We start from the raw sequence: 21,046 nt of genomic DNA, 5'->3' as shown, positions 1-21,046 counted from the left end.
CTCAGGCCAATCAAAACTCTGGTCTAGAGCTGAGGCTGTGGCTCAGTGGTAGAGCTCTTACCTAGCATGTGAGGCACTGTGTCTCAGCACCATATTATAAATAAGTAAAATAAAGGTACTGGGGTAAAAACTGTGAGTTCATAACCCACTTTAATCTAATGTATGAAATATGTCAAGAGCTTTGTAATGTTGTGAACAACCAATAATAATAATAATAAAAAAAAGATAAAGGTACTGTGTCCATCTACAACTAAACATATTTAAAAAAAAAACAACTCTGGTCCAGGGCCTGCTGGGAAAGCAAGTAGCCCTGTACTGCCCAAAGTGAATGTAAACACTAGGGCAGCCCCAACTCAGGTGTGGGCACTGACCCTCTATGTTGGTCAAGGTTGACATCTGGTCCCAGAGCAGGTTTGCACAGAGAACCTAGACTCTTAAGAGTTGTTTCCCCAAGGTCAGTAGGATCACAGGGACAGCTGCACCTTTCTCAGATGGTGCTGCCCAGGCACTGAGAACTCCAAAAGCTTAGGGTCTTCAGATGTTGATCAATTGGTTCTCCATAGCAGAGAGAACTATATCACCGGCAACCAGCTAGCTCCCTTCCAGTGTTTATCATCTGTGCAGACCTGAGAAAAGACCTAGAGATACATGCTCATGTAGGTTGAGCACCACTGTTGAGGATTGATAAATTCACTCCACTACACAGGCAGACAGACCAGGGTCCCAATCTGGCTGACACTTAAGACACGTGCCTAAGCCCTACATTTGTGGTATCCGAAAGCAATTTGGCTAGCCCAGGAAGAAACGCACTACTAGGGCTCGATTTTCCGGCAGGTAGGAGACCCCAAGAACGTCCACACATCCCGAGTTAAACAGCTTTATTTGAAACGCTGGGACCACCGATCTCTGCCACGACCCCCCAAGGTCCTGGCGGCGTCGGCCTCAAGTTCTCTGGGAGATCCGTGTCCTGCGGAGAGAGAAGATGGGGTCAGGGATGATTGGCCAGGGATATAACCGCGCGAGTAGCCGCAGCGGGGATGTCGGGGCCTGGGTTTCGCCTTCCCACACTGGTAGTGGGCGGCGAGCTGAGGCCCCTGGAGGCTCTGGGCGCCGAATCTCACCCACGGCCACCGCCAGCGCCGAGGGTGATTTTCAACCAACGCCGGTCTCTCGGCCACCTGCCGACAGGCTAGCAAATCGGACCTACCAAAGATAAGGAAAGCACACGGTCCCAGGATCCGCGAAAGGCCGCGGGACCGAGGCGCGTGCATTTATATGGGTCCGCCCAGCCGCCCGCCGCGCAGGCCCGGGCCGTGGCAAGAGCCGATGCGCAGGCGCACGCAAAGTGCGGCGAGGGCGGGGCGCCGCGGAGCCAATCGTAGCCGCCTCGCGGTGCTAGGGCCACTCGGGGCGAGGCTCCCGAGATCTCGCGGTTTTTGGCCTGCTATAAAAGCTCCTTCCGAGACGGGTTCTTTCTTCTTCCCTGGAAAAACACGTGAGTAGTTTTATTATCTGTGGCGGGACGGGGCGCGTGCCGTGGCGATCCGCGGACATCGGATGGCCGGGGCCAGCCCGCACGATCGCATCTTCAGACGCGATGCACCGTGTCTGGATTTCCCACGCCGCTACAGAGGCAGCTCCCCGCTAATTGGCTGGTTCTTGTTTCTCGGTGCAGCAAATGGCGGATGACGCCGGTGCAGCGGGAGGTCCCGGAGGTCCCGGGGGCCCCGGAATGGGTGGCCGGGGCGGCTTCCGCGGAGGCTTCGGCAGCGGTCTCCGAGGCCGCGGTCGAGGCCGTGGACGGGGCCGGGGCCGTGGCCGCGGGGCTCGTGGAGGCAAGGCCGAAGACAAGGAGGTAGGCCCGGGCGCCGGGCGGGGCGCGTTTGGGGACGGCGCCGAGAAGGTATCCCTGTTGACTGGCACCTTCCCCGCAGTGGATCCCGGTGACCAAGCTGGGCCGCCTGGTCAAGGACATGAAGATCAAGTCCCTGGAGGAGATCTATCTCTTCTCTTTGCCCATCAAGGTATTGCGCTGAACGACCAGCCTCCCGGAGCTTAATTTGGTAGGGGCTGGGAGAGTTGCACTTTGAGCCTGTGGTTGCGCTTGTGTGGGTGTCCACCTTTGACATGGGTTATCGCCAGAGTTGAGGTGGCTTCGGTTTTATAGAAAAGAATGCCACCTCGGACCTGGAATCTAGGTGAATCAAGGGCTAAACACTTAACTTTTGCACACTGGTTCTTTTGTTGTAGGAGTCTGAGATCATTGACTTTTTCTTGGGGGCATCACTCAAGGATGAGGTTTTGAAGATCATGCCTGTACAGAAACAGACTCGTGCTGGCCAGCGGACCAGATTCAAGGTATTAGGGTTGTCGTGCACTTGGCTGGTTGGGCAAAACTCTCCCCACTCTGCATGGTCACACTAAGTTTTGCCTGTGTGACTTTCGTACAGGGGAGAGAGAGGAAAGAGCCCCTCTGGACCTTGGATTGGCCTCATAGTAGCCTTTTCTTTCTTGAGAGGCACAACAGGAACTAGGTAGTGTGTATGAATGTTGTGGAGGATCACCAGCCGCCTAACATAGTTTTTTCCCAGGCATTTGTAGCTATTGGGGACTACAACGGTCACGTTGGACTGGGAGTAAAATGCTCCAAGGAGGTAGCAACTGCTATCCGAGGGGCCATCATCCTGGCCAAGCTCTCCATCGTTCCTGTGCGGAGAGGCTATTGGGGGAACAAGATTGGCAAGCCTCACACTGTCCCTTGCAAGGTAAGCTGTGATGGTTATTGATGGGCCTGGGGTGGAGCATATTTTCCCTCTGGTCCTGTTATGTGATTTTGCTTTTCTTAGGTGACAGGACGTTGTGGTTCTGTGCTAGTACGGCTCATCCCTGCCCCCAGAGGTACTGGCATCGTCTCAGCTCCTGTACCCAAGAAGCTACTGATGATGGCTGGTATTGATGATTGCTACACTTCTGCCAGGGGCTGCACTGCCACCTTGGGCAATTTTGGTAGGTGGTCCCTAAAGGAATCACCAGTGAACCCTCTCTCAGCTCCGCTGAATCACACAGGTGCAGTGTGTGCTTGGCGTATTTTAAGGGAGAGAGAGGAAGGCCCTCCTAATGCACGGCAGATCTGCCCCTAAGTGGCCTCTCTGTTCCTAGGAGTGCAACAGCTTCTGTAGGGGTGGAGGGCTTCTCTGCTATTAGCCACTAACCCTCTTCTGTTTGTTTTGAAGCCAAGGCCACCTTTGATGCCATCTCCAAGACATACAGCTATTTGACCCCTGATCTCTGGAAAGAGACTGTGTTCACCAAGTCTCCTTATCAGGTATTTCTGGTCTAGCTAGTGAGATTTTACTGTTCTTACATCATGGCCTACCTTATCAACAGGTTTTTTTTGGGGCGGGGGGACAGAAAAGCCTTAATTTTGTAGGGGAATGGTGTTCCCACTACATAACTGTTGATTTTTCTTTGTAGGAATTCACTGACCATCTTGTGAAAACCCATACCAGAGTCTCTGTACAGAGGACCCAGGCTCCAGCTGTGGCTACAACATAGGGTTTTTACAAAAATAATAAAGTGAATGAAACCCATTAGTAAATGATTCTGTCTTCCATATAAACTGGTAGCTGGAATTTCGAAGGGGCTAATGACACCACCAGAAGTAGAGTTAAATCACTTTATTTCAGCAATGCAGCAGGTTGGTTAAGAGGCCTCAGGCAGCAGCAGCCTCCTTAGCAGCTTTTCTCTCTGCCAACATTCTCTGCTTCTGCTTTGCCAGGCACTTTCTGGCAGAATAATGGGCTCCCAGGTCATGATCTGAGAAGGAGATGGTGGATGGATTGGCTAATAAGTTGGGTAAGAAAAAACAGGCAAAAAAGGGTGGGCAGGGCTCAACTTACAGCGGTCCTGGTAGGCCTTGGCCACCTGGGCAAACTGTTCCAGTTCCATGGCACAGTTCTGCTTGTAGCTCTCTCCTTCCCTCTGCTGACAGGCCTTAAGCCTCTCCTGGATGATGTTGACAATTTCTTGATCAACTTTGCTAAAAAGGAGCAAGTACCCAAAGGATTGAGTGAAAGCCTTGTCTTCAAAATCTGAGCCAACCCCAAGAGATATACCCACTGGATGAGGCCATCCCAAGGAATCCCCAGGAAATAATGGGACAGTAGGAAGTGGTCTCATACTTTCTCAACATTCCCTGCTATACACTTACTAGTCCCTTCTCCATTGCATTTCTGCCTCAAAAATGCACAGGATATCCTTCTCCTTGCACTCTGTGATGTCTGGCACTCGGCGGTATTGCCGGTGGTAGTAATAATACCTGTTCTTGGCATGCTGCTGCTCTATAAACTCTAGAAAGGAAACCAGATAATTTACATGTCAGTTTAGATAGATGGGTGGAGGTATTTCCTAAATGTTAGAAGCTTTTACAGAAACAGCAAACTGGACTCTGAAGGTATGGGACAGCACAGTCTGTAAAGGACTAGGCTACAAGTGGTGATATCTCCGGTTGCATCATCACAGGTTGTGACCAGAACAACCCTTTGTCTTCACCAATGAGACTGAGCAAGGCAGGATTCAGAACCCAGTTCTACAAGTCCACCTCTCCCACAGCCCAGGAACCCCGCTTTAGGCAAGAGGCACCAACAGAACTCCTGCAATGACCTCCAGGCCTAAAGTTTACACTGGTAGCTTTAACCAGCAGGACTAAAGAGTTCATGCATCCAAGAATAAAAAACACCAGGTGCTTATGCAGCTCAGTGGTTAAGGGCCCCTGGGTTCAGTCCTTGAGTCCCCAAAACCACTTCTAAGAAAGAAAGAGGGACCTGACTCATCTGCTATACTACACTCCCTAATCAAAGAATACCAGACCCAGTGACTTGGTAGGCTGAGACGGGAGGATTGCTTGGGTCCTGGAGTTCAGGGCCAGGCTGGGCAATGTAGCAAGACTTCTTTGCCTTAAAAACAAATAACCTGGGGCTGGGGTTGTGGCTCAGCCTAGAGCACTTGCCTAGCAGGTGCAAGGCCCTGGGTTCGATCCTCAGCACCACATAAAAATTATAGTTATCCAACTTCAACTAAAAAAATATGTATATATATAATTTAAAATTAAATAAATAACCTGCTGGGAGTGGTGGTGCAAACCTGTAATCTCAGGGACTTGGGAGGCGGAGGCAGTGGGATCACAAGTTCAAAACCAGCCTCATCAACTCAGCGAGGCCCCATGCAAGTTAGCAAGACTGTCTCAAAACAGGGGCTGGAAATGTGGCTCAGTGGTAAAATGCCCCTGGGTTAAATCCCCAGTGCCAAATAAACACATAACCCCCAAACCAGTAATCCCCAGAACTTGGAAGACCGTAATATAGGAAAAAAAGAAAAAAAAAAACCCACTTGAGTATGCTATGTACCTCAAATGTCTTAAGGTTGAACGAATGAACGAATGAGCTGCTTAATTGTAACAAGGCAGAGCAAGCGCTTGCTGCTGACCAGAAGGCTGGCAAATAGGACCACAAAGAGTTGCATGGAACATTTTCTAATTAGGACCAGAGATGGCGAATTTGGGCATTTCAGCCATTACACTACAACCATTTGTCACTTGCATTGCAAGGGCCTGGGACATAACAGGCCCAAGGACTCAGTTGATTGCGAGAGCAAGAATCCCCACACACACACCCCGGTTTATGACGGAGACCAGACACTAAGGGAGCCTCTCAAGCGGCGGAGGCGGAGAGCAAAGAGGGGTCCTGGTATAGAAGGCACAGGGCGCAGCCAAGGGAGTGGCGTCCCGGGGAAAGGTGGAGCGACCCGGGGGGCGGGGGCGGGGGAGGTCCCGGAGAATGGTCCGCGAAGCAGTGGGGAAGCCAAAGGAGGCGGCGGAGCTCGGGGACCTCGGGTGTGGGGCACCGGGGTCCCCGCGAGCAGGCAGAACCCCGAGCTTGTACCTCTCACGAGGGTCACGGGCCGGTCCACCAGGAGGTCGAAGGCCTTCGTGAAGTAGGTGATGGGGTTGGGCAGCGAGGTTTGCGGGGAGGGCGCCGGCGTGCGGCGCGGGGGGTCGGGGTACACGTCCTTGTCCCAGGTGTCGGGCATGGCGCACAGGACTCCGCTAGCTGAGTGCCGGGTACGGATAACCCTGCGGAGGTCTTGGGGCAACTACGCCTGCGCAGGGCGCCGTGGAATGAAGCTGCGCCTGCGCGAAGGGCGACTACTGCGCCTGCGCGGGGCGAGCACCACATGCTGTGGTTGGCCGCGGGCGCCCCCACGTGGGGTCTGGAACCATCGCATCCGAGGCAGGCAGAGAGCAACAAACTCAAAAAAATGATTCCTCGCGAACCTACTGCAGGCTAGACTTGGTGCTAAACGAGGTGAACACGACCTGGCTTTTATGGAAAACATCGACTGGTAGAACACACACAATAAGTCAAGAAATCGACAAAGAGTATAAAAAGTCTTGGGCTGGGGATGTGGCTCAAGCGGTAGCGCGCTCGCCTGGCATGCGTGCGGCCCGGGTTCGATCCTCAGCACCACATACAAACAAAGATGTTGTGTCCGCCGATAACTAAAAAATAAATATTAAAAATTCTCTCTCTCTCTCCCCTCTCTCACTCTCAAAAAAAATTAAAAAATAAAATTAAAAAATAAAAAGTCTTGATCCTCCAGGAATCTTTTCTGGATTGCCCAGTCCCTACAACCTTCTCTGGGCTCTGCTGTCTTTGTCCCTCAAGAATGGACTGGTGACAGCGAGTTTGGGGACCTCCCTGGGGCAGAGCAGGAGGAATGAGTTGTCCCCCAGCCCAACCCATAGAGATTGGGGCTCCCATCATGGGCACAGGGCACTCTGGCCTATGGCAACTGGTTCCATCTCAGCTCTGAGCACTGTAGTGCCCCGTGGCAGCCACTGACCCGAGCCACCATGGCCTTATATGTAATGTGCACACCTGGCTGGCTATCCAGGCAGGGTGCTAGTCATTTCCTGTCCAGAGGCAGTGGCCAGGGACATGGAGCTAGGGACCCACAGAATCTAGAATTGGAAATGTTAAATCTTCAGATTATGAACTCTTAGAAACACAGACATTCCAACCCAAAGACTGTATTTTGGTAGCATGCTAGAATTTTGGCACCTAGTGATGCAAAATTCACATTCTCTTAGGGACATCTTACACCTAGAGAACTTTGTGATTAAAGAACTTTATAACAATAGCCAGGCATGGTGGTGTGCATACCTGAAATTCCAGCAACTTGGGAGATTGAGGCAGGGGGATCACAAGTTCTAGGCCAATCTCATCAATTTAGTGAGATGCTATCTCATAATAAATAGTAGAAAAAATTGGAGATATAGCTCAGGGATAAGGTGCCCCTGGGTTCAATTCCCAGAAGAACTTTATAACCATGGAATCTTGAAATTGGAAAATAAGGTAGCCAGGTGCAATGGCACACACCTGTAGTCCCAACTACTTAGGAGTTAGGCTGGAGGATCACTTGACAGCATAGTGGAATCCTGTCTCAAAAAGGAAAAAAAAATACCTCCTCAAAAAAGAAATTATTTAAATATCAACCTCTTTTCTTTTTCTTTTTTTTTTTTTTGAATTTTTAACATTTATTTATTTATTTTTTTAAAGAGAGAGTGAGAGAGGAGAGAGAGAGAGAGAATTTTTAATATTTATTTTTTAGTTCTTGGCGGACACAACATCTTTGTTGGTATGTGGTGCTGAGGATCGAACCCGAGCCGCACGCATGCCAGGCGAGCGCGCTACCGCTTGAGCCTCATCCCCAGCCCATAACATTTATTTTTTAGTTCTCGGCAGACACAACATCTTTGTTGGTATGTGGTGCTGAGGATCGAACCCAGGCTGCACACATGCCAGGCGAGCGCGCTACCGCTTGAGCCACATCCCCAGCCCAAATATCAACCTCTTTTCATTCAAAACTTTCTTTTTTCCCAGTACCCAAGGTGCTCTACCACTGAACTATGTCCCAGCCCTTTCCATATTTTACCCAGGCTGGCCTCTAATTTATGATCCTCCTACCTCAGCCTCCCTAGGATCACAGGTGTGCACCATCACCCCCAGCAGGAATCGCTATCTTTTTTTTTTTAATGGACATATTTTATTTAAAAATACATATAATATTACTTGTTTGAAATTTTAATAAAATTGGTAAATAATTACTAAGCTGTTTTTGGCTGTTTGGATCAATCACAGTTCTACAAATAAAAGCTAAACTGCTCATTAAAATAATGAAAAAAAAATGAATAGAACTTATGAAATAAATTAATCAGTTGGAGAATAAGGACTAAAACTATATTTTCCCCCCATGTTATTTAATATAATGTTAAAGTCTGTAAGCTCTTGGGAACATTCATGTGGAATCATTCTATTCAAGGTGAAAGGGACAATAGATATTTGTCCAGGAACAAAAAGATTCAGATGGGGGCTGGGGATGTGGCTCAAGCGGTAGCGCGCTCGCCTGGCTTGCGTACGGCCCAGGTTCAATCCTCAGCACCACATACAAACGAAGATGTTGTGTCCACCAAAAATTAAAAAATAAATATTAAAAAGAAAAAGATTCAGATGGTGTAAAAGAGGGGAAAGGAAGTGGCAGAAAAGTATTTAAATACTTAAATATTAAATACTTCTTATGCACAAGGAATTAGGGATTTTCCATTCAGCTCTAAGGAAGTGGTACTCAGGCTTAGTTTAAATGATTAACTTTATGTGTCATTTTTTGATTGGTTTAAGGGATGCCCAGATGGCTGGTAAGGAATCTCTATCTTGATGGGCATGTGGTCAACCCTCCCTGTCCATCTCTTGCACCCCTATGTCCAGCTCAGTCTCAATAGCCCTCAGAACAGGAAACCTAAAAACTGTCAACAATCTAGGCTCTTCTTAGAGGAGCTCCCAACTAGGGTACGTTGTTCCTGTCAAGCCAAGTTGGTCTTGTCCTGGGAGCGTCATGACTCAGTGCCAGGACATGGAGGAATGGGGTGCCAGCCCTGGCTCCAGGTATCCCCATCACAGGCTGCCTGTCTGATGCTCCGCCCCAGTCTGCTCCTGGCACAAGAGACCCTGCTGGCCACAGAGGAAGACTGAGCTGGTGCCAGGGGCTAAATCTGGGATCTGGTTGCTACGTGTCCTGGCCTTGCCACTCGACCTCTGGCGCCTGGTGGGGACGCCCCATCCTGTCCTTCCGGAATCGGCCACCATGGTCAGTGGGCTGGGGCTGGAGCCTGAACAAAGAATAAGCAGGCATTCCTGGGGAGGGGGGCAGGTGGGCGTCCCCCAGATCTCCCCCAAGCTTGGAGAGTTCTCTGGGCTGTAATGATGAGCAGTTGAGAAGGCAGCAAGGGGCCAAGGCTGGGCTCCTGGGCCTAGAAGGGGCAAGAGATGGGAGATGGCAGTAGCCTCCTGTGCCCAGAGCACTCTGCCTCAGTGCTGCCCAGCCCTCCTGGATCCCAACAGGCTGAGCCCACCAGGGCGGGCAGATGAGGGTGTGGAGGCCCCATCCCTCAATCTCCACCCTTCACTCTGCTGCCCCTAGTCCCACCGGAAGTTCTCTGCCCCTCGGCATGGACACCTGGGCTTCCTGCCCCATAAGAGGAGCCGGCGGCACCGGGGCAGGGTGAAGACGTGGCCAAGGGATGACCCCAGTCAGCCTGTGCACCTCACTGCCTTCCTGGGCTACAAGGCGGGCATGACCCACACCCTGCGTGAGGTGCACCGGCCAGGCCTCAGTGAGTCACTCCAGGGGATGCGTGGGGGTGCTGGTGGGGGGGGGGGAACCTTCAGAGGCTGGGAGCCAGGGGTTGCTCCTACATCCCAGGAGCGGCTACAGTCTCAGAAAAGATGAGGCCCTGCTGAAGGGAGGCTGGGTCAGGACTGTGATGGGCTCACGCTGCCCCTCATCAGGCCCTGGCCACGGGCAGTGCTCAGATGGGTGCTGCCATTGCCTCCAGTTACAGTGAGTACACTGAAGCACTGAGCCACTAGAACCTGGTCCAGCCCAGCACAGTGGCATAGGCTGTAGTCCCAGAGACCTGGGAGGCAGAGGCAGGAGGAGCACAAGCTCCAGGCCAGCCTGGGCTGAGGATGTAACTCAGTGGTTAAATGCTCCTGAGTTCAATCCCCAGTACCCCCCCACACACAAAAAAAAAAAAAAAAAAGAAAGAAAGAAGCTGGTCCAATTAGTCTTCTTGAGGTGAAGGAACTGGGACTCAAGGCCATGCCAGGACATCTGTACTTTTTTGTCCATGTGTGGACCATATTATCAACTGTTATTTAGTATATTCATATAGTTGTGTATATGTATAATTTGTTTTTTTTTTTTTTTTCCTTTTTGTACTGGGAATTGAACTTTGGGGCACTTCACTCCTGAGCCACAACTCTAGCCCACCCCCCCCTTTTAAAAAAATATTTATTTTTTTATTTGTACACAATACATTTATTTTGTTTATTTATTTTTATGTGGTGCTAAGGATTGAACCCAGGACCTCCCACATGCTAGATGAGCGCTCTACCACTGAGCCACAACCCCACCTCCTAGCCCTTTTTATATCTTATTTTGAGACAGAGTCTCACTAAATCGCCTGGGGCCTCACTGAGTTGCTTCAGCTGGGTTTGGTGCCAGGATTACAGGCGTGCACCACTGCGCCCGACTGACTGTTCTTTGTTTTGCTTTGAGATAATTGTAGATTCACAGGCAGTGGTAAGAAGTAACCATACTGACATGGACGTGATCACCCACAAACTAGGTTTCTCTGGTTCTGCATGTGCTAGCACACTCAAACAGGTACACAGTATGCACTTTTGTCCCCTGGGTAAATTTGGGCACCCACCACTTAATCCTCCCCTGAGGGATCCTTGGGTGGCCTGTGCGGTCATAGTCCTCCTGCCCCTTCCTGACAACACCCATCTGTTTTCCATCCCCCAACTTCTTATTTATTTATGTATTTATTTATTTATTTTTGTACTAGGGATTAGACCCAGGGCAACTTACCACTGAGATAAGTCCTCAGCCCTTTTTAATCTTTTAAAAATTTTACACAGAATCTCACTAAATTCTTAGCTGAGGCTGGCCTTGAACTTGTAATCCTCTTGCTCCAGCCTCCTGAGCTGCTGGGGTTTCAGGCATGTGTGCTATCACACCTGGCCCTTTTTTATTTGTTATTGTGGCAAAGTATGCATAATACAAAACTTAGTACCTTAATCTTTTTAGGTGGCATGTTCCCCAATGCATGTTCCCCCCCGCCCCCACCACAGGTCTCTTCCTCACTCCCTCCATTCCTTCTTTCCTTTAAAATATTCTTTTTTTTTTTTAAAGAGAGAGTGAGAGAGGAGAGAGAGAGAGAGAAAGAATTTTTAATATTTATTTTTTAGTTCTCGGCGGACACAACATCTTTGTTGGTATGTGGTGCTGAGGATCGAACCCGGGCCGCACGCATGCCAGGCGAGCACGCTACCGCTTGAGCCACATCCCCAGCCCCTAAAATATTCTTAAAATGTATTTTTTTTTTTTTTTTTTTTGCATAGCAGCCTAGACAGTGGTATCTGTGCGATCATGGGCTTTTCTAGGTCTTGCTGGAACTTATAAAAATACATTTAAATTATTAAAAATAAGAAGGCCAAACCCCACCTTGCAGGAAAGCTGCCCTAACCACTGGCTACATGCTGTCCTGGCCCACCCTGTGTGGCCATCTCTTCTGCTCCCTTCCCCATGGGCCTCAGGAAGTCTCCTTCATCATCCTGTCCCTGGGTCTCATCTAGAAATTTCCAAACGGGAGGAAGTGGAGGCAGTGACGATTGTGGAGACACCACCCCTGGTTGTGGTGGGCGTGGTAGGCTACGTGGCCACCCCTCGAGGCCTGCGGAGCTTCAAGACCATATTTGCAGAACACCTCAGTGATGAGTGCCGCCGCCGCTTCTACAAGGACTGGTGAGGGCCACACCCAGCTCTGTGCTGGAACAGTGAGGGTGGGTGGCTAAGAGGAGAGGTGTCAACATCGAGTAGAAGGTAGGAAACTGCAGGTGCTTCACTTCAGTAAGGGATGAGTATGTTTTAAAGGTCTGGAGAGGAAATCAGGATTGAGGAAAACAAGGAAGCAAATATTATAATACCCAGGGTTAATTACAGGGCTAACTTGATGGAATATCAGAGTTGCTCTTATATCTTATATTCGGAGTTGAAAAGGGATACAGCCAACCCAGAAGCTCCTGTGCATAAAAAGGTACTCTCAGGCCTCAGATCTTCCATGCACTAAGTCCTGTGCACCAGAACTTAGAGACACAGGCACCGGCCAGCCCTGAGGCTCTGTGGGAGATGATGAGCTTGGGCCCCAGGGTCAGTGCAGGCTGTGGGACCAGAGAGGCTTACCTCTGAGTTCCTCTGCTGTAAGATGGGGCTGGGTGGTCCCTGTGTTGATGGAGTGGCTGTGAGTTCAGGGCTAGTGAAATGTGCCCAGTGCTTAGCACAGAGCAAGTGGCCAGAAAGTGCTATTTGTCCTGTTTTCATTGTTTCCAGTAAAAATTTGCCCTAATCTGAGAGTTTTTAACTCCTGTGAATCCCAGTTCTTCCTCTATAGAATAGGGATGATAATTTCCACCTTCCAGAGTTCTGCTGAGGGTTAGAAGTGATGTCTGCCCAGGGCTGGGGTATGGTGCCTGATTTGGAAGTGGGATCAGCGGCACAGAAGTGGGGCAGCTGGGGTGGCGTCCAGGTGCCTGGACCACAGGGAGACAGGGAGTTACCCTGCTTTACAGGGAGAGGAGGAAAGCCAGGCCGGGGGTGACAGCCTGTGTTAAATTCAGACCAACTGGACCCAGTGCAGGAACTTCAGGGAAGAGATTTCCTACTTGGGGAGCTGCAGGTGGGGTAGGGGCAGGACTGCTGGGGGCCACCCTGGCTGGAGCCTCTGAGCACCTCCTGTATGTGGCTCAGGCACAAAAGCAAGAAGAAAGCCTTCACCAAGGCCTGCAAGAGATGGCGGGATACTGACGGCAAGAAACAGCTCCAGAAGGACTTTGCCGCCATGAAGAAGTACTGCAGAGTCATTCGGGTCATTGTCCACTCCCAGGTCAGCCCCACCCCACCCAGCAAAGCTCACCCCTGGCCCCCCTCCCCTCCAGCTTTGAGGAGCTGTGACAAATGTCAGCCTAAAAATACCCAGAGTCTCAGGCACAAGGCCAAGGGCTGCCCAACTTCCTGGCTGGACACCTGCAGCCAGGGCTAGGGCACTGACAGTCAGTGCCCTCCCAGGGGCTGTGGGGGCATTGGCCATGCCCCAAAGTTCTCTGAAGGGCCTGAGTGTTCCACCAAATGTCCAATTAGGAGGGCAGGCTGCCCCCTCTGGGTTCTGGTACTTCGTGTGTGATTAGTGCTCTTCCCTGGGCTCTGGCTTGGTGGCTGACAGGTAACCAGCACCCTCTGGCTTGTTCTGCCCAGGGCTGGGGTATGGTGCCTTGGGGTATAGTTCTTGGTGTTTTATCTTCAAGGAAGTTTCTTCTATGCCTGAGAAAGGTTGCCCTTCCACTCCAGAGCCTCCCACAGCCCACTGAATACACGCTCTCCCCAGGTACTCTCATACCCACAGTTCATGAGTGAGTTGTTAGTTAATGCCCATCTCCATCAACAGACCTGAGCTCTTTTGGGCAGAGGCCATGGGGCAGGAGCCTCACCTGCCTTATTCATTGTCAGGCCCCAGGGCCCACACAGAGCCTCATATGCAGTAGGTGCTTTACAAATATTTGTTGAACACTATGTTGTGATTTAACTGGTCTGTGTGTCCCCATAGTCTCTGGCTCACAAAGCATCAGCCGATGCTGCTGACTGATTGCGTCACTTGGAAGAAAGGCTGAGTTCCTTCCTATTTAACTTGTGTGGACCTGCCACCCTCCCTGTTTACCACCTTCTGGCCACATCCTTCTTTTTTTTTTTAATTTTTTTTTTAGTTGTAGATGGACACAATACCTTTATTTTATTTGTTTACTTATTTATTTTTTTATGTGGTGCTGGGGATCGAACCCAGTGCCTCATGCATGCTAGGCAAGCACTCTACCACTGAGCCACAACTCCAGCCCCCATATCCTTCTTTCTGTCCCACCAACTCTTGTTCCTGCCATAGGGCCTTTGCCCATGATATTTTCTCTGCCCCAGAAACTTTCAGATCTTTGCCTAATGGAAAGATTATTGATATGATCTCCACAGAGAGGCCCTCCCTGACAACTCCTCCTGAAGTATGTCAGTCCATCCGAGCACCTATCCCTCTCCAATAGTTGACTTGGCTTATCTGTCTCCCAACTAGATGGTGGCTCCCTGGGTGTGGGACTTGGCCTCATTCCATGCTGTCCCCACAGTGTACAGCATATAACATATAGCCGGGCACAGAAAGACCTAGGGTCCCTGGCTGGCCATGCCTTGTCTGCAGGTGGGTAGGGAGTGTGCCTTTCTGGGAACTGAAGGCTGCACCATGCCTGCAGATGAAGCTGCTGCCCTTCCGGCAGAAGAAGGCCCATATCATGGAGATCCAGCTGAACGGCGGCACAGTGGCTGAAAAAGTGGCCTGGGCACAGGCTCGGCTGGAGAAGCAGGTGCCAGTGCACAGTGTTTTCAGCCAGAGTGAGATCATCGATGTCATTGCTGTCACCAAAGGCCGGGGTGTCAAAGGTAGGGCCAAAAGGGGATGTTGTCTCCAGGAAAGGCTGCGTGGTAGGGACCATACTGGCTTCTCAGCCACCAGCCCTTCCTATCTGCAGGGGTCACAAGCCGCTGGCATACCAAGAAACTGCCTCGGAAGACCCACAAGGGGCTACGCAAGGTGGCCTGCATTGGTGCCTGGCACCCTGCCCGCGTGGGATGCTCCATTGCACGGGCTGGGCAGAAGGGCTACCACCACCGCACTGAGCTCAACAAGAAGGTATGTCCATGGCTTTGGGAGACCTCAGTGGGTGAGTGCGTGACCCAGACACTGCCTGCAAGGTTAAATCCCCATCTGGGTCTGAGCATGTGTGCTGATGGATGTGGACATGCCCCTGGTTCCAGAGCCTGCCTCTTGCCCTCTTCTCCTGGCAGATCTACCGTATTGGCAGAGGGCTGCACATGGAAGACGGAAAGCTGGTCAAGAACAATGCATCCACCAGCTACGATGTGACTGACAAGTCCATCACACCCCTGGTGAGGTGGGAGGCCAGGCTGGCCAAGGAGCATGTAGGGGGCAGTCAGGAGCTCAGGTTTGTGCCCCACAGTGGGATGCTGTTCCCACGGGCAGATGGGGGCACATGGCCCTGCCAGGTGGGCAGTAATGTGGGCCCAGTGGATTAGGGAGCAGCCATTTGGTGGCCCCCATCCCTGCAGTCTCCTTCATTCTCCAAGCCTCCTCTGAAGAGCTTGCACTCGGGCTGCTTCACAGGGACAAAGTGCAGCAGTGCTGCTGTGGACTGAAGCCGAGCCCAGCCTAGCCCAAGGGGCTGCAGCTAGAGCCTGCAGCAAGAGACTCCAACCTTCTGAGCTTCAGTTCTCCCCACAAAAATGCAGACCACTAAATGAGCTAAGACACAAAACAACTTAGCATGTGCCTCAGATGCTGCCCTGATTAGTGATCCAGGATGAGGATGTCACCCCCTCTCCTGGGGGCTGGGCATGGGGCTCTTTCCATCACAGCCCTGTGTGTAGGAATTCCAGGACTTCCAGCCACACCCACCTCCTAATACAGCACCCCTTCACTAGCCTGGCCTCTGACTTGCCTCCCCCACAGGGTGGTTTCCCCCACTATGGGGAAGTCAACAACGACTTTGTCATGCTGAAGGGTTGCATTGCTGGTACCAAGAAGCGGGTCATCACACTGAGGAAGGTCAGCACAGCATGTGGACAGGCGGTCCTGTCCCCCATGGGCTGTCCCAGCTAGCCTGTTCCATCCTCCAGCCTGCTCAAAGTGGGGTAGGGGGGTGGGAGCTGAAAACGGGGGTCTGACAGGAGTGAGGTGAGCAAGACCTTCCTGGTGTGCATTTAAGGTGAAGGGCGGGGATGGGAACCCTCTGGCCTTGACACCTCCTCTCCCACCCATTTCCAGTCCCTCCTCGTGCATCACAGCCGCAGGGCCCTGGAGAATATTGAGCTCAAGTTCATTGATACCACCTCTAAGTTTGGCCATGGCCGCTTTCAGACAGCCCAGGAGAAGAGGGCCTTCATGGTGAGCTCAGCCCTAATGTTCTCTGGGGGCTCAGACTCCATATTTCTCCTCCTCTGGGCCAGGGAAACTGGTGCAGAAGGAGCTGGCAGGGCATCTCCCTGCTTACCCACAGGAGGGCTCTTAGGGTCAGCAGGGCAGCCATTGGACGGTATCCCTGGACAGACTCCTGTGACTAACAATCCTCCTGTCCTCCTCAGGGCCCTCAGAAGAAGCATCTGGAAAAGGAAAAGCCAGAGACCTCGGGAGACTTATAAGCTACGTGGGCCTGAGATGCACACACCCCACCTGCCTGTTCTGTCCAATAAAGACCGGGGTCAACTCTTCCCAGTGTCTCAGAGAGTTGAGGGCGCGAGAAAGGCCGGAAGGGCCGGTCGGTGGCTCAGGGATGCGGGTCCGTGGTGCATCGCCATCCCACTCTGGAGCCTGGTCGCAGGAGTGTCCAAGATCCCCTTGAATCCCCAAGATCCCGTTGAAGCCGTGTGACTCTGTGGCCTTAGGGACGGGACGGGGCGGGCCTTTGCGCGGCAGAGGCGGGGCTTCTGGGAAGCGGTCGGGAGTGGTCGGTAGGAGACACCGATGGGCGAGGCCTGCTGGAAGACAGGATCCAGCCAGTCTTCGAGAAGGGGCGGGGCACCGGGAGGCGGGCCGGGCGAAATTCCGGTGCCCCTCTGATTGGTCCTTTTTAGGGGCGGGGCTGGGGCAGCTGCAGAGTGAATGGTCCTCCGGAAGGGGAGGCGGCGCGGGCTGGCTCCCTCGAGTCTGCTTTTTAGGCTGTCCCGGGCTGCAAGCTTCAGGCTGTCCCGGCGGTGCCATGTCGTTCTGCAGCTTCTTCGGGAACGAGGCTTTCCAGAACCACTTTGAGCCAGGTCCAGCCTGTCACCCCTGCCGGGAGGGAGTGGGGTAGAGGGCGTGCATAAGAAGGGGAGTCCCCTCACTCCGGGTGGCGGTGGAGTCCGAGTCCGGGAATGGGACGTGTGTGGCAGCTGATGAGAAGCGATCGAAGGCAAAGGGGGTCGAGGAGGAGGAACCCCGGAGGTCCTGGGAGTAGGAGGACCCCAGGGGAGAACTGGGGGAAGCCGTGGGTCCAGTTGTGTAGCGGGTGGTGAGGAGGCCGGGGTATACTGGTCTTCTGAACAGCGCGATGGAAAATCTATCTAGCCCAAAGGCAGTTCGGGTTCCCATTTCGGCTGGTGAGTGAGCAAGCACAGAATAAAAATGTGCCCGTCTGTGTCCTCCCCCACCTGCCCATGCCTTCCGGGTTGGGTATCCAGGGGTGCAGTTTTTGGCAGCTGTCAGTGAAATTTGGCAAGTGACTAAATGGATGCGGCAGTTTGGGGCATACCCCAACCTCAGTCCTGGCCCCAGGCCGTGAGAGGCCCTGGTAAGTTGTCATCTAGCTGGTTGAACTCCTGATAATGGACTAATTTGGTAAAAACACATCCACAGGAAAGACTAGGGCACAGGCCTCCCTGGTATGGGATCTGTTGAGTGTTAATCCTCTAGGGGACTGGCTTATGACACTGAGCATTATGGGACCAGCTGTGACACAGGACCATGAGGGCAAAGCTGTTCCTTGAGACCCTCTGGCTATGAGACCCCGCTTGTCCTATGCCAAGGGAAACTCCATTCCATAGCATCTTCTAGTTCTTTGCTTCCTGCTTGAGTTCCTGGTAAAGGCTGAATAATTCACAGACTTCAGGGGAGGCTGTCCCCAGATAGGTGGGGAGTGATTCAGTACCCATGGAGTTTCCTGTTTTGAGTTCTTCAAATAATCTGCAAGTCGGTTTTGCAAACTTCTCTGCCCCTGCCCTCTCCACCACAAAGTGATCTTTTGGGGATGGGTTGAAATCTGTTCTCTGGGCCCCTGTCTTTCTGGGTTCCCTGTCTGCTGGAGGCCTGTTCTCTGGGACTATCTTCTTCCTCCCTGGAGAGCAGGCCAGTGGGTGGGTGTCCAGTTCAAGGCTTTGTTGGGTAGTAGGATAGCTTCCTGAAATGGGAGTGGGGCCAGGTGGTCATGCTGACCACTCAGGGCCTCTCTCTGTGGGTTCTGCAGGGTGTGGTGAGGTGAGTGCTCTGTCCCTATCAGATTGCCTGGGCTTCTTCCTGGCCACATACCTCACTGGATGTCCACAGTGCCAAGCCTCAACTTCCTCATCCGTAAAATGGAAATGTTAAAAGATTCCAAATCATGCAGCCATTGAGATTTCTCTGCCTTTACTTTCTCCACACTCCAGGCATCTATGTGTGTGCCAAGTGTGGCTATGAGCTCTTCTCCAGCCATGCGAAGTACGCACACTCATCCCCATGGCCAGCATTCACTGAGACCATCCACGCTGACAGTGTGGCCAAGCGTGCGGAGCACAATCGACCTCAGGCCTTGAAGGTGGGTGACAGTGACCAGAGTTGGGGGCTTATTCAGGGAGAGCTAGAGAACCAGTCACGTCTTCCTTCCTTGCTTCCCCCACAACTCTTGGGAATTCCAGGGTGACTATTTGAGGCTTCTAGCCTCAGCAAGGGGACTGCCACTGCATACCTGGGGAAAGCCTAGTGTCCTGGTGGAATGCGGGCATCAGGGCAGTTTCCCTACCTAGGCCCCCAGGACGAAGGTCAGCCTTCCACAGTAGGACTGGCTTGCACCAGGGCTGTCTGATGGGCCAGAACTGACATGGCTACCTTGTGGGCTTCCCAGGTGTCCTGTGGCAGATGTGGCAATGGTCTGGGCCATGAATTCCTGAACGATGGCCCCAAGCCTGGGCAATCCCGATTCTGAATATTTAGCAGCTCGCTGAAGTTCATCCCTAAAGGTAAGCTGACCTTCTGCAGCTGGAGGACAACTACACACACTGCGGAGGTCTGGGGCAAGGGAGGACACATCTGTGCTTATTCACTTTCTTTCTTTTCTTCTTTCTTTATTTTTTTTTAAAGAGAGAGAGAGAGAAATTTTTAAAATATTTATCTTTTAGTTTTTTGGTGGACACAACATCTTTATTTTATTTTTATGTTGTGCTGAGGATCGAATCCAGCACCCCACGCATGCCAGGCGAGCACATTATCACTTGAGCTACATCCCCAGCCCCTGCTTGTTCACTTTCTATGGCAAAGTATCAGGGGCACCAAATCACACTGCCCACAACCTTCCCAGGGTCACCCCAAAAAGTGGCTGCAAATTTTAGCTCCCTCTGTGTGATCCAGAGGGGGCATCTGTGGGAGGGTATGACAAAGGGTTTTCTCTGGAGTCCTGGCCCTTCTTATAGCTACAGTCAGTAGTTGGGGCCAGCAAAGCTGAGGACCTGGGTCATGTGCTGTGTGTCCCTGTGGTCGTGATCTCAGGCTTGCTTCTCAGCCTCTAAGTTTGCCTCCTCCTCTGTTTAGTGCCTGTGATGGCAGAGCCTCTTCCCAGGGCCGATAAGAACGGCTGCATGGGATGCAGAACCCTCGGGCCTGGTACATGGTGCGGTTCAGGACACCTGTGCCACTGCTGGTGGTGTTCTTGGCTGTGCATTCTGCCAGCTCGGCTTCCTCTGTCTGCGGCTCACCTGCTCACAGGGAACTTGTGCCTCAGCAGTCTGTCTGCAGATGCAACTGCCTGTCTCCTCCCCGCACTTTAGTTCTTATCTCAGTGTTCCCTGGCTGTCACCAGGACCTCAGCCATTCCCTTCATCTCTGTTTCATACCCTGTGGAATTGGGCTGTTGTCTTTAGCACATGCCACACCACAAGCACAGTGGGGTAAAATGAGCATCCTCTGAGGGCCTGGTGCATGATTAGCCTGAGTGGTGTTTCTGTCCTTTCATCATCTTTGTCCCCTGTCAAACAGACTCTCAGGGCCCAGGCCTCTGGTGTCTGAGGCACAGTTTCACAGTGGCTTTCCATCCTCTCCTTTCTTTCAGGCAAAGAAAGTGCTGCCTCCGAGGGGCACTAGGCGAGCTGCCACACCTACCCAGATGTATGTGCGCCATGGGCACACTCTGGCATCCCACCTTGGCATTGGAATCCTGGAAATTCAACAGGGAGGTAGTGGCAGTGACTGAGACACCAGGAAGGCAGCCACGGCCTGAGTTCTGGGCTGGACAGCCTTGGGCAAAGCACTTGTCTGCAATAGTCCAGTCTTCTGCCAGAATGGGCCTTGGGGGTCGGGGCTGAGCTGCTGGCTGTCTTGGCCTCCAGCTCACAGTCTCTGGGCTTATCTTGTCTTTGAATGTCATTGTACCCCCCACCTTCTCTTCTTCTTGACCTTCTGCCCATTCCCTGGCTGTCTGGACCCATGTCTGTGGAGCCCTGGTCCTCACATAAGCTGTGCCCCTCTTCCCCAAGCTGTACTGGGAGGAAGAATGCAAACAAGGGCTGCTCTGGCCTGCAGCTCCAGCCCTGGTGACTCTATGATCTGCTCTGGTAAAAGCCTTCTAAGCCATCCAGGGTGGTGATGATTTGTGACCCACTAGGAGCGCAGGCTGATGTGACAGACTCTTGACTCTTCATCTCCTGATGAGATGCCTGGACCCTGTTTCCCAATCTGTGGTAGAGCTTGCTTCACTGGTTCTTGGGAAAGGGGCTGCTGTTGCACTGCTTCACCAGTGTAGCTGGGGCCCTGGGGTCAGTCCTTCCAGTTCAGACCCAAATGCGGTCACCTTACTGTATGAGTTCAAAAGCTCTTGCCATCTAAGAGGGCAGATGATTCTTAAGCCCACCTCCTTATCTTCCTGGAGTAATCAGGAAGAAATCAATAAATAAATGACACCTGCCCTGCTGTCTCTTTTTTTGTTTTCCTTCAGCGCTGGGGTTTAAACCCAGGGCTTTGCTCTACCACTGAGTTACATCCCCAGCCCACTGCTTTCGGTAACCACATCAAGGATGCATGCACTTGGATGTCAGG

The 21,046-nt window shown here is 52.1% G+C and overlaps 4 protein-coding genes and 3 non-coding genes across 10 annotated transcripts; 5 read left to right on the top strand and 2 right to left on the bottom strand.

The window, feature by feature from the left end:
• Positions 1–863: 863 nt before the first annotated feature.
• Positions 864–6,178, bottom strand: Ndufb10 (NADH:ubiquinone oxidoreductase subunit B10). 2 transcript variants are annotated; one of them, XM_078024419.1, is made up of 5 exons: positions 5,940–6,178; positions 4,211–4,349; positions 3,900–4,039; positions 1,122–3,816; positions 864–967 (listed from the first exon to the last, which is right to left on the bottom strand). In XM_078024419.1, the coding sequence occupies exons 1-4, from the start codon at positions 6,085–6,087 to the stop codon at positions 3,713–3,715; spliced, it is 531 nt and encodes a 176-aa protein (XP_077880545.1). In that variant the 5' UTR covers positions 6,088–6,178; the 3' UTR covers positions 864–967; positions 1,122–3,712. The 2 variants fall into 2 exon arrangements, with proteins under 2 accessions (XP_077880545.1, XP_005337871.1); XM_005337814.4 differs by having other exon boundaries at positions 1,208–3,816.
• On the bottom strand, positions 1,036–1,161 carry LOC120887750 (small nucleolar RNA ACA64). The gene has a single exon (XR_005731079.1). It is a non-coding gene; the product is annotated as a small nucleolar RNA ACA64 (small nucleolar RNA).
• Rps2 (ribosomal protein S2) lies at positions 1,679–3,590 on the top strand. The gene is made up of 7 exons (XM_021734953.3): positions 1,679–1,855; positions 1,935–2,024; positions 2,251–2,358; positions 2,592–2,765; positions 2,847–3,006; positions 3,234–3,325; positions 3,475–3,590. Exons 1-7 carry the CDS (start codon positions 1,679–1,681, stop codon positions 3,553–3,555), a joined length of 882 nt encoding a protein of 293 aa, XP_021590628.1. The 3' UTR covers positions 3,556–3,590.
• LOC120887710 (small nucleolar RNA SNORA64/SNORA10 family) lies at positions 2,396–2,529 on the top strand. The gene has a single exon (XR_005731044.1). It is a non-coding gene; the product is annotated as a small nucleolar RNA SNORA64/SNORA10 family (small nucleolar RNA).
• On the top strand, positions 3,039–3,172 carry LOC120887708 (small nucleolar RNA SNORA64/SNORA10 family). The gene has a single exon (XR_005731043.1). It is a non-coding gene; the product is annotated as a small nucleolar RNA SNORA64/SNORA10 family (small nucleolar RNA).
• A 2,332-nt stretch (positions 6,179–8,510) lies between the features above and the next one.
• Rpl3l (ribosomal protein L3 like) lies at positions 8,511–16,497 on the top strand. Of its 3 annotated transcripts, XM_005337816.4 has the most exons (10): positions 8,516–9,201; positions 9,535–9,727; positions 11,757–11,925; positions 12,928–13,063; positions 14,466–14,652; positions 14,742–14,902; positions 15,058–15,159; positions 15,740–15,835; positions 16,055–16,174; positions 16,372–16,497. In XM_005337816.4, the coding sequence occupies exons 1-10, from the start codon at positions 9,199–9,201 to the stop codon at positions 16,426–16,428; spliced, it is 1,224 nt and encodes a 407-aa protein (XP_005337873.1). In that variant the 5' UTR covers positions 8,516–9,198; the 3' UTR covers positions 16,429–16,497. The 3 variants fall into 3 exon arrangements, with proteins under 3 accessions (XP_013219472.1, XP_005337873.1, XP_040133547.1); XM_013364018.4 differs by lacking the exon at positions 15,740–15,835 and having other exon boundaries at positions 8,511–9,201; XM_040277613.2 differs by lacking the exons at positions 8,516–9,201; positions 9,535–9,727 and adding an exon at positions 10,656–10,782.
• Positions 16,498–16,881: 384 nt separating this feature from the next.
• Msrb1 (methionine sulfoxide reductase B1) lies at positions 16,882–20,915 on the top strand. The gene is made up of 4 exons (XM_005337815.5): positions 16,882–17,040; positions 18,409–18,557; positions 18,864–18,978; positions 20,064–20,915. The coding sequence occupies exons 1-4, from the start codon at positions 16,986–16,988 to the stop codon at positions 20,093–20,095; spliced, it is 351 nt and encodes a 116-aa protein (XP_005337872.2). The 5' UTR covers positions 16,882–16,985; the 3' UTR covers positions 20,096–20,915.
• The last annotated feature ends 131 nt before the right edge of the window (positions 20,916–21,046 follow it).

This window comes from Ictidomys tridecemlineatus, chromosome 10, assembly GCF_052094955.1.
Source record: "Ictidomys tridecemlineatus isolate mIctTri1 chromosome 10, mIctTri1.hap1, whole genome shotgun sequence".
Taxonomy (NCBI): domain Eukaryota; kingdom Metazoa; phylum Chordata; class Mammalia; order Rodentia; family Sciuridae; genus Ictidomys; species Ictidomys tridecemlineatus.
The sequence above is the reverse complement of the archived record's forward strand: the minus strand, read 5'-3'. Positions and strand labels throughout refer to the sequence as shown.

Coding starts and splice junctions, on each gene's coding strand:
- Ndufb10 (XM_078024419.1), bottom strand. CDS start 6,087: ATGCCCGACACCTGGGACAAGGACGTGTACCCCGACCCCCCGCGCCGC. Junction 4,040..4,210: donor ATGCAATGGAGAAGGGACTA/GTAAGTGTATAG, acceptor GCTCCTTTTTAG/CAAAGTTGATCAAGAAATTG. Junction 3,817..3,899: donor CAAGGCCTACCAGGACCGCT/GTAAGTTGAGCC, acceptor TCTCCTTCTCAG/ATCATGACCTGGGAGCCCAT.
- Rpl3l (XM_005337816.4), top strand. Junction 13,064..14,465: donor GGGTCATTGTCCACTCCCAG/GTCAGCCCCACC, acceptor CCATGCCTGCAG/ATGAAGCTGCTGCCCTTCCG. Junction 14,653..14,741: donor CAAAGGCCGGGGTGTCAAAG/GTAGGGCCAAAA, acceptor TCCTATCTGCAG/GGGTCACAAGCCGCTGGCAT.
- Rps2 (XM_021734953.3), top strand. CDS start 1,679: ATGGCGGATGACGCCGGTGCAGCGGGAGGTCCCGGAGGTCCCGGGGGC. Junction 1,856..1,934: donor GCAAGGCCGAAGACAAGGAG/GTAGGCCCGGGC, acceptor CCTTCCCCGCAG/TGGATCCCGGTGACCAAGCT. Junction 3,007..3,233: donor TGCCACCTTGGGCAATTTTG/GTAGGTGGTCCC, acceptor TTTGTTTTGAAG/CCAAGGCCACCTTTGATGCC.